General features: G+C 61.5%; 2 protein-coding genes across 2 annotated transcripts in view; one reads left to right on the top strand and one right to left on the bottom strand.

Moving 5' to 3' along the window:
• Nucleotides 1-587: 587 nt before the first annotated feature.
• The window catches only part of LOC140695406 (uncharacterized), a 73,212-nt gene continuing 54,820 nt past the window's right edge, over nt 588-18,979 (bottom strand). The window contains exons 8-12 of the mRNA XM_072958103.1: nt 16,304-16,500; nt 15,954-16,073; nt 15,394-15,520; nt 1,787-1,887; nt 588-634 (exon numbers count right to left, since the gene is read on the bottom strand). Coding sequence (XP_072814204.1) covers nt 1,804-1,887; nt 15,394-15,520; nt 15,954-16,073; nt 16,304-16,500 — 528 coding nt within the window. The 3' untranslated portion in view covers nt 588-634; nt 1,787-1,803. The remainder of the gene's footprint in view (nt 635-1,786; nt 1,888-15,393; nt 15,521-15,953; nt 16,074-16,303; nt 16,501-18,979) is intronic.
• On the top strand, nt 16,478-18,949 carry LOC140695407 (uncharacterized). Its single transcript, XM_072958104.1, has 2 exons — nt 16,478-17,807; nt 18,509-18,949. Exons 1-2 carry the CDS (start codon nt 16,488-16,490, stop codon nt 18,680-18,682), a joined length of 1,494 nt encoding a protein of 497 aa, XP_072814205.1. The 5' UTR covers nt 16,478-16,487; the 3' UTR covers nt 18,683-18,949.

The following is an 18,979-nucleotide window of genomic DNA, read 5'->3' as shown; positions in this document are numbered from 1 at the left end:
GGCCGGTGTGGGTGTGTAGGTGAGGGAGGGCGGAGGGCTGGGCCACACAGGGAGGCATCCCCAAAGTCTGTAGTTGGGACCAGAGCAAAGACTGGCCTCAGACCACCTGTCTGGAAGAATTCAGTCACAGAACAAGTGCCTGTGGGCACTTGCTCAGTGGGAGCTGCCTGCAAAGCTCTGGGAAGATTTCTGTCCTTGAAAAGGCACGTGGAAAGGGAGGCATGTGGGTACCTTTTTCCAGGTTGTGCCTGAGCAGAACCACTAGACTTAAAGCTCTCTCCACGTCCAACAGTTACAGGTCCAGAGCAGGCAGAGGCAGGGGAAGACGCCAGAAAACAAAAACAGGACCACCAGGGTCCAGCACGAGACCGCGAACACCCTCCAGCTGCTCCTGCTGAACATGAAGATCCTGCTGCTCCAGCTGCATATGAAGAGCCTGCCGCTCCTGCTGATCTTGCCACTCCCGAAGAGCCTGCAGCTCCTACTGATCTTGCCGCTCCTGAACAGCCTGCAGCTCCTGAAGAGCCCGCCGCTCCTGAAGCGCCTGCCATTCCTGCTGATCTAGCTGCTCCTGAAGAGCCTGCTGCTCCTGCTCATCTAGCCGCTCCTGAACAGCCTGCAGCTCCTGAAAAGCCTGCAGCTCCTGAAGAGCCTGCCGCTCCTGCTGATCTTGCCACTCCTGAAGAGCCTGCTGCTCCTGCTGCTCTAGCCGCTCCTGAAGAGCCCGCCACTCCTGAAGAACCTGCCGCTCCTGCTGATCTAGCCGCTCCTGAAGAGCCCGCCATTCCTGCTGATCAAGCCGCTCCTGAAGAGCCTGCCGCTTCTGCTGATCTAGCCGCTCCTGAAGAGCCTGCCGCTCCTGAAGAGCCCGCCGATCCTGAAGAGCCTGCTGTTCCTGCTGATCTAGCCGCTCCTGAAGCGCCTGCCATTCCTGCTGATCTAGCCACTCCTGAAGAGCCCGCTGCTCCTGCTAATCTAGCCGCTCCTGAACAGCCTGCAGCTCCTGAAGAGCCTGCCGCTCCTGCTGATCTTGCCACTCCTGAAGAGCCTGCCGCTCCTGCTGCTCTAGCCGCTCCTGAAGAGCCCGCCACTCCTGAAGAACCTGCCGCTCCTGCTGATCTAGCCGCTCCTGAAGAGCCTGCCGCTCCTGCTGATCTTGCCACTCCTGAAGACCCTGCAGCTCCTGCTGATCTTGCCACTCCTGAAGAGCCTGCAGCTCCTGCTGATCTTGCCGCTCCTGAAGAGCCCGCTACTCCTGAAGAGCCCGCCGCTCCTGCTGATCTTGCCACTCCTGAAGAGCCTGCAGCTCCTACTGATCTTGCCGCTCCTGAACAGCCTGCAGCTACTGAAGAGCCCGACGCTCCTGAAGAACCTGCCGCTCCTGCAGATCTAGCCGCTCCTGAAGAGCCCGCCATTCCTGCTGATCTAGCCGCTCCTGAAGCGCCTGCCGCTCCTGCTGATCTAGCCACTCCAGAAGAGCCCGCTGCTCCTGATCATCTAGCCGCTCCAGAACAGCCTGCAGCTCTTGAAAAGCCTGCAGCTCCTGAAGAGCCTGCCGCTCCTGCTGCTCTAGCCGCTCCTGAAGAGCCCGCTGCTCCTGCTGATCTAGCCGCTCCTGAAGAGCCCGCCGCTCCTGAAGAGCCCGCCGGTCCTGCTGATCTAGCCGCTCCTGAAGAGCCTGAAGCTCCTGAAGAGCCTGCCGCTCCTGCTGATCTTGCCACCCCTGAAGAGCCTGCAGCTCCTGCTGATCTTGCCGCTCCTGAAGAGCCCGCCGCTCCTGAAGAACCTGCCGTTCCTGCTGATCTAGCCGCTCCTGAAGAGCCTGCCGCTCCTGCTGATCTTGCTGCTCCTGAAAAGCCTGCAGATCCTGCACCTGCACCTGCGCCGCTGGGCAGTGGAGAACCATTTCGGGCATCATCACCCCCTAGGGCTGAGCCCCCTCTGCCCCCTCCTACACCTTCTCCAAAATCCCACCATGAATCCCCTCCCCTACCCGAAGTTGACTTCCCTACCCCTGAATTTGCTTTTGTTTTGTTCTTCTTTAGTTTAGTTTATTTGTTTTACATCATTTATGGCATTCTATAGTTTTCCATTTCCCACTTCCTTTAATAAAATACAGATTTTTTCCCTTTTAAACTGCATTTCAGGAACATTAAGTGCATTCCCATGCTGTCCGACCATCACTACCATGTAGTTTTATGCTATTTATGCCCGTGAAGTACATCCCACCACGGCCTCAAACCCCTCATCTGAGGACGGACTGATGCCTGAAATGGTGGGAGATGACAGGTGTGGGCACGTTGCTGGGATCAGAGTTGATCCCAGGGAACCCACTGTATTGATGGGCAGCAGGTTCAGTGTCCAGGTGCTCTGTTCCGGGGAGGGCGGCTAGAGATGTGCAGAGTCCCCTCCCAGCGGTCCCCGTGCCTGTGTTGGGAACTGACCATCAAGGGGGGCCTGGTGAATGAACCGGACGCTAGAAAGGGACACCCCTAACTCCCCCAATTTGGAAGGCGGGGCTCCTTCTCCCTGCTGAGTGATGTGGCAACTGAGAATATCACACCCCCCACGCCCTAGCAGAAACTTCTCCTCTCACAGAGCCCACCCTCCCATGGGTCCCACTTTCCCCTGAACCCAGAGGCAGAGCCCCTCTGCCAGACAAGGGATGGGTAGGAGGGGTGGCTGCAACCTTACGGGAGTGGGCGTGCACCGTGCTTGACCCCTGAGCTCCCAGCTGTGCAGCAGAGGCCCAGGGAGGACTTGCCAGGGAGGGCCGCAGGGCAGGGGCAGGGCTGAGTTCTGCATGAATCCTGACTATGCGGGGGCCGAGGGACCTGGTTTTGAGCCACGTCCTGGGTCTGGGCACGATGCCTTGTGATCCCACAAGGGAGACCTCTCTGCTCTCATTGTTCAGATGGGAAGACTTGAGCCTGCCCACCTGAAGCGACGCCCTGCTTCCCCAATTGGGGAGGAGGCTGAGTTGGACTGGGCCCCACAATCTTCAAGGAAGATTGCTCTCCCCAAGGTTGGCTCTCTGGGTATAAACCTGGGCAAGGGAGTCCTGACTACCCCCTGCGCCTGCTCTGTGCTGGTAACCTCAGTACACAGAAGCCTTGAGTCTCAGTCCACCCAGGAACCAAACGTTCACCCGCCTACAGCAGAGACAACTGAGGCTCAAAGAGGAAGGTCTGCCCTGGAGATGGTGTGGAGGCCCAAGTCTCAGAAGACAGGTGAAGCCAGGGTCTCAAGGATACTGCACAAACAGGACTTCACTCTGAACTGGGAATGTTGTGGAAAGACCCTGGGGGCCAGGGTGGAGGAGATGGGAAGCAGACCAGAGCCCGGGGGAAGGCAGGGAGCCCCAGGAATGCCTCCATGCCCTCGGCACAGGGCAGGGGAGCAGCTCTGAAGATATGACAGCCGAGGCTGCCCAGGGGGCCTTCATCACTACCACTTTGCTCGGATGACCTCAACAGCCCCATGACCACACCCATTTGACAGATGCAGACAGACACCAAGTTAGCCACCAGGCTGACAAGGAGAGGAGCTGGGATCAAATCCAGGATCAGATTCCAAGTGCTCCGCTCGCTGGCCCCAGACTAAGCCTGCCTGCCAAAACCGACCCCAGGGCCTCCCGCCTGGCACTCTATATATACCTCAGTGGGCTCCCCTGCTGAGCCATCCCATCCCATCCCATCACACTGAGACAAAAGCACAGAGGCCTGGGGTCCAGGAGACAGGACTGGTAGCAGGGCCAGGGTGGGCACGTTCTGCCCACCCCCCTTTGCTGCCCCAGCCCAGGTGTCAAGTGGAAGCCTGACTGACGTGGAAACTGGCAGTGGGTGGGAGAGACAGGATGCCCCTTAGTTTCCCTGGCAACTGCTGCAGAACTGAGTCTTTCAGGATAAATTCAAGTTAGGCCTCAGCTGCTGAAACACCCATTATTTCAAGGCTGGTTACCTTGGTGACCCAGGTGGTGAGGACGTGGTGGGAGGAGGGGGTGGAGAGGCCAGGCAGGGGGCCACCGGCTCAGAGGACAGGCTGACCCTCAGACCTAGACATGACCCTGGTCACACACTGAGCCTTGAATTTCATCACAGACTGACCTCGGGTCCTGACACAGGGTGCCTGGCCCTTATCACAGACGAGCCCTGTTCCTGGTCCCAGACCGCCACCTGAGCTTGGCCGCGCAACCACCACGGAGGGACACTCAGCGAGTGGTGACTGCTACTTCTGTTATCATTGCTGTGCCGTTAACGTGCGTCCCACTCACAGCTGACACCTAACGAATGTCATTCAGACTAGCGTAACCGCAATGGGGGACTGTTCGCAAGGACTCCTGGGGCCCACAGTGCTCGGCAGAGGCTCGCAGGACCCCCTCTGCTGGGTGGCCACAGGGCTCCTGGGCTGGGTGGGCTGTGAGGGGGCAGCAGAGGAGTGGGCAAGGCTGGGGGGTGGGCTGCCCCTCCAGGCCCAGAAGGAAGCAGCCATTCTCCCCCGGCTCAACGCCCCCTCTGTCTGGAAGCCTCACTTTCATCTCATTACCTGATAAACTGAGCAAATGAACGGCAGCCAGGCAGCCTTGGCCACCCAGGAGACAGGGCACACGGTCAGGGGGCTCCCAGCCTCCTTCCCACCCTGGCGCCCCAGCCTGCAGGCTATGGCCTCTCTGGCCCACGGGGCCTCAGTCGGCCGGGATGAGGGCCCTGGGAGAGGCCCGCATCCTGCTAGGCCTTCCTGCTTCCTGGGCAGAGCTCTCCCCAGCCCAGCAGGTGAGGCAGCAGAGGCAGTGGGTCCGCCCCTGTCCATTCCTGCCCTGTCCTCGCCCACCAGGCCGGTTCCCCAGGCATCCAGGCCGTACTCCACGACCTGTGAAGTTAGGGCGTGTCCTGGGGCATGGAGTTCCTCCTCAGCCCAGTACATGGATGTGCAAATGAGGACCACAGGGGACAGGACAGCTCTCTGAATTCCCCCACCCAGTCCCCAGTCCCCTCCACCCTAGCCCCCATGGGTCCTGACTTGGGCCATCTGTCCAGAGGCAGGCAAACGCAGAGAAGACTACCATGAGAGGGAGAGGGATACAGAGCTAAGAGGCCAGGAGAGCAGGAGAGCAGCTGCAGAGGTGCAGCCAGGCAGGGACAGAGGTGGAGGACAGGGGACAGTTGCTCAGGCCCAACAAACACTTCCCACTTGAGCCTGCACATTCCTGGGCCTGCACACTGCTGGGCCTGCACAAACCTGGGCCTGCACGAACCTGGGACTCTTGACAGCCGTGCCTGCCCTCTCCTAGGCATTCACACTCCTGGAACTGCACACTCATTGGCCTGCACCCACCTGGAGCTGCACAATCATGAGCCTGCACATACTTGGGCCTGCACCCTGCTGGGCCTGCACATTTCTGGGCCTGCCTTCTCCTGGGCCCGCACAATCCCTCATCTGCACACTCCTGGGCCTGGACATTCCTGGGCCTGCAGAGTACTGGGCCTGTATACCCCTGGGCCTGCACACTCCTGTCTCTGCACACTCCGGGTTCTGCACACTCCTCGGTCTGTATACTCCTGGGCCTGTACACACCTGGGCCTGCACACTCCTCTGTCTGCACACTCCTGGGCCAGCACACCCATGGAACTGCACACTCTGGTGTCTTCACACTCCTGGGCCTGCACGCTCCTGGGCCTTTCCTCACCTGGGCCTGCCCCCAGTTCGGCCCGCCCTCTCCTGGACCTGCACACTCTTGGGCCTGCACACTCCTGGGCCTGCACACTCCTGTCTCTGCACACTCCGGGGTCTGCACACTCCTCGGTCTGTATACTCCTGGGCCTGTACACTCATGGGCCTGCCGTGGCCTTGGCCTGCACGCTCCTGGTCCTGCACACACCTCTGTCTGCACACTCCTGGGCCTGCATACCCCTGCATCTTCACACTCCTGGGCCTGCACAACCCAGAGCCTGCACAGATCGGGGCCTCTACACACCTGGGCCAGTACACACGTGTGCTTGCTCCCCCCCGTGTCTGCAAACTCCTGGGACTGCACATTCCTGGGTCTGCACACACCTTGGCCTGCACACTCATGGGCCTGTTCCGTCTTGTGTCTGCATACCTCTGGGCCTGCACACTCCAGGGCCTGCACACACCTGGGCCTGCACGAACCTGGGCCTCTTGACTCCTGGGCCTGCCCTTTCCTAGGCCTGCCCACTCCTGTGCCTACACATTCCTGGGCCTGCACACTCCTGGACCTGTACACTCCTGGGCGTGCCCTGGCATGGGCCTGCACACAAATGGGCCTGCACTCTCCAGGGACTGCACCCTCCTGGGCCTGCACACTCCTCTGTCTGCACACTCCTGGGCCTGCCCCAAATTGCCCTGCCCTCTCCTGTGACGGCCCTCACAAGTCCTGCACACTCCTAGGCCTGCACACTCGTGTACCTCCTCCCTCCTGTGCCTGCACACTCCTGGCCATGTACACTCATGGGCCTGCCCTCTGCATGGCGTGCACGGTCCTAGGACTCCCCATTCCTGCGCCTGGACACCCTTGGGCCTGCCCTCTCCTGGGCCTGCACACTCTGGGGCCTGCCCTCACCTGGTTCTGCACACTACTGGGACTGTACACCCCTGGACCTGTACACTGCTGTGCCTTCCCTGGTCTGGGCCTTCCCTGGCCTGGGCCTGAAAACTACTGGGCCTGAAAACTGCTGGAACTGCACACTCATTGGCCTGCAAACTCCAGGACCTGCACAATCTTGGGCTTGAACACACCTGGGCCTGTATACTCCTGGGCCTGCACACTCCTGTCTCTGCACACTGTGGTGTTTGCACACGCCTGGGCCTGCACGAACGTGGGCCTGTACACTCCTGGGCCTGCACACACCTGAGTCTGCACACTCCGGGGTCTGCACACTCCTCGGTCTGTATACTCCTGGGTTGTACACTCCTGGGCCTGACCTGGCCTGGGCCTGCACGCTCCTGGGCCTGCACACTCCTCTGTCTGCACACTTCTGGGCATGCACAACCCTAGACCCTACACTCCTGGGCCTGCGCATCCCAGAGCCTGAACACACCTGGGCCTCTATACTCCTGGGCCACTACTCTCATGTGCCTGCTCCGCCCCGTGTCTACACACTCCTGGCACTGCACAGTCCTGGACCTGCACACTCCTGGGCCTGCCCTGGCCTGGGCCTGCACACTAATGGGCCTACACACACCTAGGAATGCACCCTCCTGGGCCTGCACACTCCTCTGTCTGCACACTCGTGGGCCTTCCCTGGTCTGGGCCTTCCCTGGCCTGGGCCTGCAAACTACTGGGCCTGCAAACTCCTGGAACTGCACACTCATTGGCCTGCACACTCCAGGACCTGCACAATCTTGGGCTTGAACACACCTAGGCCTGTATACTCCTGGACCTGCACACTCCTGTCTTGCACACTCTGGTGTTTGCACACGCCTGGGCCTGCACGAACTTTGGCCTGTACACACCTGGGCCTGCACACTCCTGTATCTGCTCACTTCTGAGACTGCATACACCTGGGCCTGCAAACTCCTGGGCCTGTACACTCCTGGGCCTGAACACTCCTGGACCTGTACACTCCTGGGCATGCCCTGGCCTGGGCCTGCACACTAATGGTGCTACACCCACCTAGGAATGCACACTCATGGGCCTGCACACTCCTGGGCCTGCCGACTCCTGAGCCTGCATTCTCCTGGTCCTTTCCTCGCCTGGGCCACCACCTATTAGGCCCGCCCTCTCTTTGACGTGCACACGCTTGGGCCTGCTCACTCCTCTGTCTGCACACCCCTGCGCCTTGACACCCCTGGACCTGCACACTCCGGGGCCTGCGCATCCCATGGCCTGCACACACCTGGGCCTCTACACTCCTGGGCCAGTACAGTCATGTGCCTGTTCCGCCCCGTGTCTGCACACTCTTGGGACCGCACAGTCCTGGCTATGCACACTCCTTGGCCTGCAGACTCCTAGGCCTGTTCGACTTCTGTCTGCACACCTCTGGGCCTGCACACTACAGGGCCTGCACATACCTGGGCCTGCACGAACCTGGGCCTCTTCACTGCTGGTCCTGCCCTCTCCTAGGCCTGCACACTCCTGGAACTGTACACTCATGGGCCTGCACACTCCTGGACCTGAACAATCTTGAGCCTGCACAATCCTGGGCCTGTACGCTCCTGGGCCTGCACACTCCTGTGCCTGCCCTCTCTTGGCCCTGCACTCTCCTTGGCCTGCACACTCCTGGCCTGTTCCCTCCTGTGCCGGCACACTCCTGGGACTGCACACTCCTGGGCCTGCCCTGGCCTGGGCCTGCACCCTCCTCTGTCTGCACACTCCTGGGACTGCACAGCCCTGAGCCTGTACACTCCTGGACCTGCACACTTCTGTCTCTGCACACTCTGGTGTCTGCACACTCCTGGACATGCACACTCCTGGGCCTGTACACTCCTAGGCCTGCCTTATCCTGGCCCTGGACACTCTTCTGTCTGCACACTCCTGGGGCTGCACACTCTTGGGCCTGCACACTCCTGGACCTGTACAATCCTGGGCCTTCCCTGGTCTGGGTCTTCCCTGGCCTGGTCCTGCACACTAATGGGCCTGAACACTCCTGGTCCTGTACACACCTCGGCCTGCACCCTACTGGTCCTGCACACTCCTCTGTTTGCACACACATGGAACTGCACACCCCTTGGCCTGCACACTCCCAGACCTGCACAATCTTGAGCCTGCACAATCCTGGGCCTGTACACTCCTGGGCCTACACACCCCCAGGCCTGCACACTGCTGGGCCTGCACACTCCTGAGCCTCCCTTCTCCTGGGCCTGCACAATCCCTCATCTGCACACTCCTAGGCCTGCACACCCTTGGGCCTGCACACTCCTGGGCCTGCACACTCCTGTCTCTGCACACTCCGGGGACTGCACAGTCCTCGGTCTGTATACTCCTGGGCCTGTACACTCCTGGGCCTGCCGTGGCCTGGGCCTGCACACTCCTCAGCCTGCACACTCCTCTGTCTGCACACTCCTGGGCCTGCACACACCTGGGCAGGCACACTCCAGGGCCCTCTGACACCTGTGCCTGCACACTCTTGGGCCTGTCTTCTCCTGGGCCCGCATGAACCTGGGCCTCTTCACTGCTGGTCCTGCCCTCTCCTAAGCCTGCACACTCCTGGAACTGCACACTCATGGGCCTGCAGACTCCTGGACCTGCACAATCTTGAGCCTGCACCATCCTGGGCCTGTACGCTCCTGGGCCTGCACACTCCTGTGCCTGCCCTCTCTTGGCCCTGCACTCTCCTGTGCCTGCACACTCCTGGGCCTGCTCCCACCTATGCCTGCACCCTCCTAGGCCTGTTCCCACGTGTGCCGGCACACTCCTGGGACTGCACACTCCTGGGCCTGCACACTCCTGTGCCTGCCCTCTCTTGGCCCTGCACTCTCCTTGGCCTGCACACTCCTGGCCTGTTCCCTCCTGTGCCTGCACACTCCTGGGCCTGCTCCCACCTATGCCTGCACACTCCTAGGCCTGTTCCCACGTGTGCCGGCACACTCCTGGGACTGCACACTCCTGGGCCTGCCCTGGCCTGGGCCTGCACCCTCCTCTGTCTGCACACTCCTGGGACTGCACAGCCCTGAGCCTGTACACTCCTGGACCTGCACACTTCTGTCTCTGCACACTCTGGTGTCTGCACACTCCTGGGCCTGTACACTCCTAGGCCTGCCCTATCCTGGCCCTGGACACTCTTCTGTCTGCACACTCCTGGGGCTGCACACTCCTGGGCCTGCACACCCCTGGGCATGCCCTCTCCTGGGCCTGCAAACTCCTGGGCCTGCACACTCCTCTGTCTGCACACTCCGGGGCCTTCCCTCTCCTGGGCCTGCCCCCAGTTCGGCCGGCACTCTCCTGGAGCTGCACACTCCTGGGCCTGACCTATCGTACGCCTGCACAGTCCTGGATCTGCACACTTCTGGACCTGCTCCCTCCTGTGCCATCACCCTTCTGGAACTGCACATTGGGCGCCTGCACACTCCTGTGCCTGACACACCTGGGCCTGCACGCTCCTCGGCCTGCACACTCCTCTTGTCTGCACACTCCTCTTGTCTGCACACTCCTGGGCCTGTTCCGTCTTGTGTCTTCACACCTCTCGGCCTGCGCAATCCAGGGCCTGAACACACCTGGGCCTGCACCAACCTGGGCCTGTTCACTCCTGGGCCTGCCCTCTCCTTGGCCGGCACGAACCTGGGCCTAAACACCCCTGGGCCTGCCCTGGCCTGGGCCTGCACACTAATGGGGCTGCACACACCTAGGAATGCACCCACCTGGGCCTACACACTCTTCTGTCTGTACACTCCTGGGCCTGCACACTCCTGGGCATGCACACTCCTCTGTCTGCACACTCCTCGGCCTACACACTCCTAGGCCTGCACACTCCTGGGCCTGCTGACCCCTGTGTCTGCACACTCTTGGGCCTGCACACACCTGGACCTGTACCATCCTGGGCCTTCCCTGGACTGGGTCTTCCCTGGCCTGGGCCTGCACACTACTGGGCCCGCACACTTCTGCAACTGCACACTCATCGGCCTGCAAAGGCACGACCTGCACAATATTGGGCCTGAACACACATAGGCCTTTATCCTCCTGGATCTGCACACTCCTGGGCCTGCACACTGCTGGACCTGCACAGCACTGGGCCTAAACACACCTGGGCCTGCACACTCCTTCTCTGCACACTCCTATCTCTGCACACTCTGGTGTCTACACACTCCAGGGCCTGCACGAACCTAGGCCTGCTCCCTCCTGTGCCTGCATACTCCTGGGCCTGCTCCCACCTGTGCCTGCACACTCCTAGCCCTGTTCCCACCTGTGCTGGCACATTCCTGGGACTGCACACTTCTGTGCCTGCACACTTTTGGGCCTGCACACCCCTGGGCCTGCACACTCCTGGACCTGTACACTCCTGGGCCTTCCCTGGTCTGGGCATTCCCTGGCCTGGGCCTGCAAACTCCTGGGCCTATACACTCCTGGGCCTGCACACTCCTGTACCTGTACACACCTGGGCCTGCCCTGGCCTGGGACTGCACACTAATGGGGCTGCACACACCTAGGAATGCACCCCCCTGGGCCTGCACACTCCTCTGTCTGCACACTCCTGGGCCTGCATAACCCTGGATCTGCACACTCCTGGGCCTGCGCATCCCAGAGCATGCACAGATCTGGGCCTCTACACACCTGGGCCAGTACACACGTGTGCTTGCCCCCCCCCGTGTCTGCAAACTCCTGGGACTGCACATTCCTGGGTCTGCAACACCTTGGCTTGCACACTCATGGGCCTGTTCCGTCTTGTGTCTGCATACCTGTGGGCCTGCACACCCCAGGGCCTGCACACACCTGGGCCTGCACGAACGTGGGCCTCTTGAATCCTGGGCCTGCCCTTTCCTAGGCCTGCCCACACCTGTGCCTACACATTCCTGGGCCTGCACACTCCTGGACCTGTACACTCCTGGGCGTACCCTGGCATGCGCCTGCACACTAATGGGCCTGCACTCTCCAGGGACTGCACCCTCCTGGGCCTGCACACTCCTCTGTCTGCACACTCCTGGGCCTGCCCCAAATTGCCCTGCCCTCTCCTGTGACGGCCCTCACAAGTCCTGCACACTCCTAGGCCTGCACACTCGTGTACCTCCTCCCTCCTGTGCCTGCACACTCCTGGCCATGTACACTCATGGGCCTGCCCTCTGCATGGCGTGCACGGTCCTAGGACTCCCCATTCCTGCGCCTAGACACCCTAGGGCCTGCCCTCTCCTGGGCCTGCACACTCTGGGGCCTGCCCTCACCTGGTTCTGCACACTACTGGGACTGTACACCCCTGGACCTGTACACTGCTGTGCCTTCCCTGGTCTGAGTCTTCCCTGGCCTGGGCCTGAAAACTACTGGGCCTGAAAACTGCTGGAACTGCACACTCATTGGCCTGTAAACTCCAGGACCTGCACAACCTTGGGCTTGAACACACCTGGGCCTGTATACTCCTGGGCCTGCACACTCCTGTCTCTGCCCACTGTGGTGTTAGCACACGCCTGGGCCTGCAAGAACGTGGGCCTGTACACTCCTGGGCCTGCACACACCTGAGTCTGCACACTCCGGGGTCTGCACACTCCTCGGTCTGTATACTCCTGGGTTGTACACTCCTGGGCCTGACCTGGCCTGGGCCTGCACGCTCCTGGGCCTGCACACTCCTCTGTCTGCACACTTCTGGGCATGCACAACCCTAGACCCTACACTCCTGGGCCTGCGCATCCCAGAGCCTGAACACACCTGGGCCTCTATACTCCTGGGCCACTACTCTCATGTGCCTGCTCCGCCCCGTGTCTACACACTCCTGGCACTGCACAGTCCTGGACCTGCACACTCCTGGGCCTGCCCTGGCCTGGGCCTGAACACTAATGGGCCTACACACACCTAGGAATGCACCCTCCTGGGCCTGCACACTCCTCTGTCTGCACACTCGTGGGCCTTCCCTGGTCTGGGCCTTCCCTGGCCTGGGCCTGCAAACTATTGGGCCTGCAAACTCCTGGAACTGCACACTCATTGGCCTGCACACTCCAGGACCTGCACAATCTTGGGCTTGAACACACCTAGGCCTGTATACTCCTGGACCTGCACACTCCTGTCTCTGCACACTCTGGAGTTTGCACACGCCTGGGCCTGCACGAACCTGGGCCTGTACACACCTGGGCCTGCACACTCCTTTATCTGCTCACTCCTGAGACTGCATACACCTGGGCCTGCACATTCCTGTATCTGCTCACTCCTGAGACTGCATACTCCTGTTCCTGCAAACTCCTGGGCATGTACAATCCTGGGCCTGCACACTCCTGGACCTGTACACTCCTGGGCCTGCCCTGGCCTGGGCCTGCACACTAATGGGGCTGCACACACCTAGGGATGCACCCTCCTGGGCCTACACACTCCTCTGTGTGCACACTCCTGAGCCTGCACACCCCTGGGCCTGCACACTCCTCTGTCTGCACATTCCTTGGCCTACACACTCCTAGGCCTGCACACTCCAGGGCCTGCTGACTCCTGTGTCTGCACACTCTTGGGCCTGCACACTCCTGGACCTGTACAATCCTGGGCCTTCCCTGGTCTGGGTCTTCCCTGGCCTGGGCCTGCACACTACTGGGCCCGCACACTTCTGCAACTTCACACTCATCGGCCTGCACAGTCCACGACCTGCACAATATTGGGCCTGAACACAACTAGGCCTGTATCCTCCTGGATCTGCACACTCCTGGGCCTGCACACTCCTCTGTCTGCACACTCCTGGGCCTTCACACACCTGGGCCCGCACACTCCTGGGCCTGCGCATCCCAGAGCCTGCACACACCTGGGCCTCTACACTCCTGGGCCAGTACAGTCGTGTGCCTGTTCCGCCCCGTGTCTGCACACTCTTGGGACCGCACAGTCCTGGCTATGCACACTCCTTGGCCTGCAGACTCCTAGGCCTGTTCGACTTCTGTCTGCACACCTCTGGGCCTGCACACTACAGGGCCTGCACATACCTGGGCCTGCACGAACCTGGGCCTCTTCACTGCAGGTCCTGCCCTCTCCTAGGCCTGCACACTCCTGGAACTGCACACTCATGGGCCTGCCGTCTCCTGGGCCTGCACACCCCTGTCTCTGCACACTCCGGGGACTGCACACTCCTCGCTCTGTATACTCCTGGGCCTTTACACTCCTGGGCCTGCCGTGGCCTGGGCCTGCACGCTCCTGGGCCTGCACTCTCCTCTGTCTGCACACTCCTGGGCCTTCACACCCCTGGACCTGCACACTCCTGGGCCTGCGCATCCCAGAGCCTGCACACACTTTAGCCTCTACACTCCTGGGCCAGTACATTCGTGTGACTGCTCCGCCCCGTGTCTGCACACTCCTGGGACTGCACAGTCCTGGCTATGCACACTTCTTGGCCTGCAGACTCCTGGGGTTGTTCGACTTGTGTCTGCACACCTCTGGGCCTGCACACTCCAGGACCTGCAAATCCTGGGCCTGCACACAACTGGGCCTGCACACTACTGGGACTCCACACTCTCTGTCTGCACTCTCCTGGGCCTGCACACACCTGGGCCAGCACACTCCAGGGCCTGCTGACTCCTGTGTCTGCACACTCTTGGGCCTGCCTTCTCCTGGGCCCGCACAATCCCTCGTCTGCACACTCCTGGGCCGCACGCTCCTGGGCTTTTCCTCGCCTGGGCCTGCCCCCAGTTCGGCCCGCCCTCTCCTGGACCTGCACACTCTTGGGCCTGCACACTCCTCGGCCTGCCCTCTCCTGGGCCTGCACTCTCCTTGGCCTGCACACTCCTGGGCTTGCACACTCCTGGACCTGCACACTACTGGGCCTGCTGAATCCTGTGTCTGCCCACTCCTGCGTCTGCACACTCGTGTGCCTCCTCCCTCCTGTGCCTGAACACTCCTAGGCATGCACACACCTGGGCCTGCCCTCTCTTGGCCCTGCACTCTCCTTGGCCTGCACACTCCTGGCCTGTTCCCTCCTGCGCCTGAACACCCTTAGGCCTCCCCTACCTGGTTCTGCACACTCCTGGGTTGCACACTCCTGGGCCTGCTCCCACCTATGCCTGCACACTCCTAGGCCTGTTGCCACGTGTGCCGGCACACTCCTGGGACTGCACACTCCTGGGCCTGCCATGGCCTGGGCCTGCACCCTCCACTCTCTGCACACTCCTGGGACTGCTCAGGCCTGAGCCTGTACACTCCTGGGCCTGCACACTTCTGTCTCTGCACACTCTGGTGTCTGCACACTCCTGGACATGCACACTCCTGGGCCTGTACACTCCTAGGCCTGCCCTGGCCTGGGCCTGCACCCTACTGAGCCTGCACACTCCTCTGTATGCACACTCCTGGGCCTGCACACTACTGGGCCTGCACACTCCTGGGCCTCCTCCCACCTATGCCTGCACACTCCTAGGCCTGTTCCCACCTGTGCCAGCAATCTCCTGGGCCTACACACTCCTGCACCTGCACAGTCCTGTGTCTGCACAACCCTGGGCAAGCACACTCTGGGCCTGCACACCCCTGGCCATGCCCTATCCCGGGCCAGCCCCCACTTCGCCCGACCCTCTCATGGACCTGCACACTCCAGGGTCTGCTCACATCTGTCCCTGCACACTCCTGGGCCGGCCCTCTCCAGTGTCTCCACACTCCTGGGCCCGCACACTCCTGGGCCTGCATACTCCTGGACCTGCCCTGTCCCTGGCACCAGCCTCCTTCACCCCAACGGTGCCACTCACACGGCTGTGGCGTCTAGCCAGGAGCCCCCAACCGAAACCCCTCCCGAGGGACCCCCTTGCCGGTCCCCAGGGAAGCAGCGGGGCTCCTCTTACCTGCGAGGCGGAGACGTAGTCCAGCTGCAGCCTGACGTCCAGCTGCCGGGCGTGCAGGGCCAGCGTGCATGAGGACAGCAGGATGGCCGTGATCGGCTGGAAGCTGCCCCCGGAGCCACTACCGCCCCTTGGGGAAGAGGAGGAGGAAAATCCACGTCAGTGCCAAGAACACAGGACCCGTCCACAGAGGGCCCCTCAGGTGTGACAACCCCAGAGGCGCCCGCAGCCGACCTGGGCTGAGAGCCACTTCTCTCGCGGAAGCTCAAGGACCTATGCTGAGCCTCCCTCTCCCTCCCTAAAGAGGGAAAACCCAGAGGTTTTCTAACTTTGCACTCACTGTCCATGTATCAGCCATGTCTAGTTTACCTCCCCAGCACGGCAGACCGCCTCCCTGCCTTCCCCACCCCCTGCAGGCGGCTCTCGGGGGCTGGGGGGGGCGCCCTTCCTCCCTGAGGCCAGCCCTGCTGGGGCAGCAGGTGTAATAGAAAAGACCAGATCTGACTGCCTATTAGATCTGTTCTTTTTCCTTTAACCCTCTGCTGTTTTCCAGGCTGTCTTACCAGCTCTGCACCTTTTGGAAATCAATGTTGCCTTCAGCCTGAAATTGACAGAAGAGCCTGTTCTCAAGGCTCTCAGCCTTCAGGATAAAACCTCTTTTGCTCTCCCATACACACAAGCAGCTGCAGAACAGAAAGTAACATTTGTTTTGTTAGAGGTTTTACAGGGGCCCCATGAGCTGACCCACAACTGCAAAAACAAAGAATTCCTGCACCAAGGACTTTGCACCAACCACCCACAACCCCTCTCCTTTTTAGCGTAAAAGGAGCCTGAATTCTCACTCGGAGAAGGTGGCTCTCCAGGACATTAGCCTGCCATCTTCTCGGTCAGCTGGCTTTCCAAATCAACTCACTATTCTTTACCCCGACACCGCGTCTCCCGATTTCTTGGCCTGTCGTGCGACTTGCGGAATGAGTGTGGACTTGGAAACACAGGGAAGGAAAGCCAAGTCAGGACTCTCACCCTCTGCCTCTGCTCAGAATACCACCAACGGGTTGCTGGGACAGTGGACGGAAAACTGAGGCTGCAACACGACCATGAGCACTGGGCCTGGGTGGGAGAGATGGCGGGTGCTGTCCGAAGCGCACCCGGCCTCCTTCCGAGTCACATCACACCCACGTCCCCAGACCCAGGGAGGCCTGGAGCCCCACACAGCAGAGCGCCTCCAAACCTGCAGATGCCCAGTGACCGGTCCACTGTGCACCCTCTGGCGCCCTCCTCCCCGCTCCTCCTCCTTCTGCCCCGCTGGCTCAGCCCTGGTCCCACCACATCCTCACCCAGGGCCAGCACTGCTGCAGGAACACCCTCGGCAGGCCGCCCAGCCTCACGCCCTCAGGTCCGCACACCTGGTTGGTGCAGCTCTGCCCCTTTCCAGCCCTCACCACCGACTCTCCAACCGCCTGCTCTCCCGCCCTCCGCCCCCAGTCCTACAGAGCGCCTCCTCTGGTCACGGCATCCTGCCCTCCAGGGTCGACAGGGCCTGCACAATCCTGGGCCTGCACACAACTGGGCCTGCACACTCCTGGACCTGCGCACTCCTGGACCTACGCACACCTGGGCCTGCAGGAACCTGGGCCTGTACACTCCCGGGCCCGTTCCGTATTGTATCTGCACACTTCTGGGCCTGCACGCTCCTGGACCTGCGCACACCTGGGCCTGCACGAACTTTGGCCTGTACACTCCTGTATCTGCTCACTCTTGTGACTGCATACTCCTGGGCCTGTACAACCCTGGGCCTTCTCTCTCCTGGGCCTGCCCCAGTTCGGCCGGCACTCTCCTGGAGCTGCACACTCCTGGGCCTGACCTATCGTACGCCTGCACAGTCCTGGATCTGCACACTTCTGGACCTGCTCCCTCCTGTGCCATCACCCTTCTGGGACTGCACACTTGTGCGCCTGCACACCCCTGTGCCTGACACACCTGGGCCTGCACGCTCCTCGGCCTGCACACTCCTCTTGTCTGCACACTCCTGGGCCTCACCTATCCTACGCCTGCACAGTCCTGGATCTGCACACTTCTGGGCCTGCTCCCTCCTGTGCCATCACACTTCTGGGACTGCACACTTGTGCGCCTGCACACTCCTGTGCCTGACACACCTGGGCCTGTACGCTCCTGGGCCTGTACACTCCTGGGCCAGCCCTGGCCTGGGCCTGAATACTAATGGGCCTGCACACTCCTGGGACTGTACCCTCCTGGGCCAGCACACTCCTCTGTCTGCACACTCCTGGGCCTGCACAACCCAGAGCCTGCACACACCTGGGCTGAACACTCCTGTGCCAGTACACTCGTGTGCCTGCTCCCTCCCGTGTCTGCACATTCCTGGGCCTGTACAGTCCTGGGTCTGCACACTCTTTGGCCTGCACACTCCTTGGCCTGTTCCGTATTGTGTCTGCACACTACTGGGTCGGCACACCCTAGAGCCTGCACACTCCTGGGCATGCCCTCTCCTGGGCCTGCACTCTCTTCGGCCTGAACACTCCTAAGCTTGCACACTCCTGGACTTGTACACTCCTGGGCCTGCCCTGGCCTGGGCCTGCACACTAATAGGCCTGACACTCCTGGGAATGCACACTCCTGGGCCTGCACACTCCTCTGTCTGCACACTCCTGGGCCTGCCCCATTTGGCCCTGCCCTCTCCTGTGACGGCCCTCACCTGTCCTGCACACACCTGGGCCTGAACACTACAGGCCCTGCACACATCTGGCCCTCTACCCTCCAGGGCCTGCCTTCTACTGGGACCGAACAATCCCTCGTCTGCACACTCCTGGGGCCTGCACGCTCCTGGGCCTTTCCGTGCCTGGGCCTGCCCCCAATTCGGCTGGCCCTCTCCTGGACCTGCACACTCTTGGGCCTGCACACTCCTGGGACTGCACACTCCTGGGACTGCACTCTCCTTGGCCTGCACACTCTTGGGCCTTCTTCCTCCCGTGCCTGCACACTCATAGGCCTGTTCCAACCTGTGCCGGCACACCTCTGGGTCTGCACACTACTGTGATGCATACTCCTGGGCCTGCACACTCCTGGACTTGTACACTCCTGGGCCTGCCCACTAATGGGCCTGCACACTCCTGGAAATGTACCATCCTGGGCCTGCACACTCCTCTGTCTGCACACTCCTAGGCCTGCACACTCCTGGGCCTGCACATCCCAGAGCCTGCACACACCTGGGCCTCTACACTCCTGGGCCAGTACACTCGAGTACCTGCTCTACCCCGTGTTTGCACACCCCTGAGACTGCACAGTCCCAGGTCTGCACACTCTTTGGCCTGCACACTCCTAGGCCTGTTCCGTCTTGTGTCTGCAGACCTCTGGGGCTGCACACTCCAGGGCCTACACACACCTGGGCCTGCACGAATCTGGGCCTGTTCACTCCTGGGCCTGCACACTCCTGTCTCTGCACACTCCTGGCCTTGGATACTCCTGGGACAGTACACTCCTGGGACTGACCTGCCCTGGGCCTGCACTCTCCTGGCCCTGGACAAGCTTCTGTCTGCACACACCTGGGGCTGCACACTCCTGGGCCTGCACA

This window comes from Vicugna pacos, unplaced genomic scaffold, assembly GCF_048564905.1.
Source record: "Vicugna pacos unplaced genomic scaffold, VicPac4 scaffold_203, whole genome shotgun sequence".
Classification (NCBI taxonomy): domain Eukaryota; kingdom Metazoa; phylum Chordata; class Mammalia; order Artiodactyla; family Camelidae; genus Vicugna; species Vicugna pacos.
This window is presented reverse-complemented; position numbering and strand designations above follow the sequence as displayed.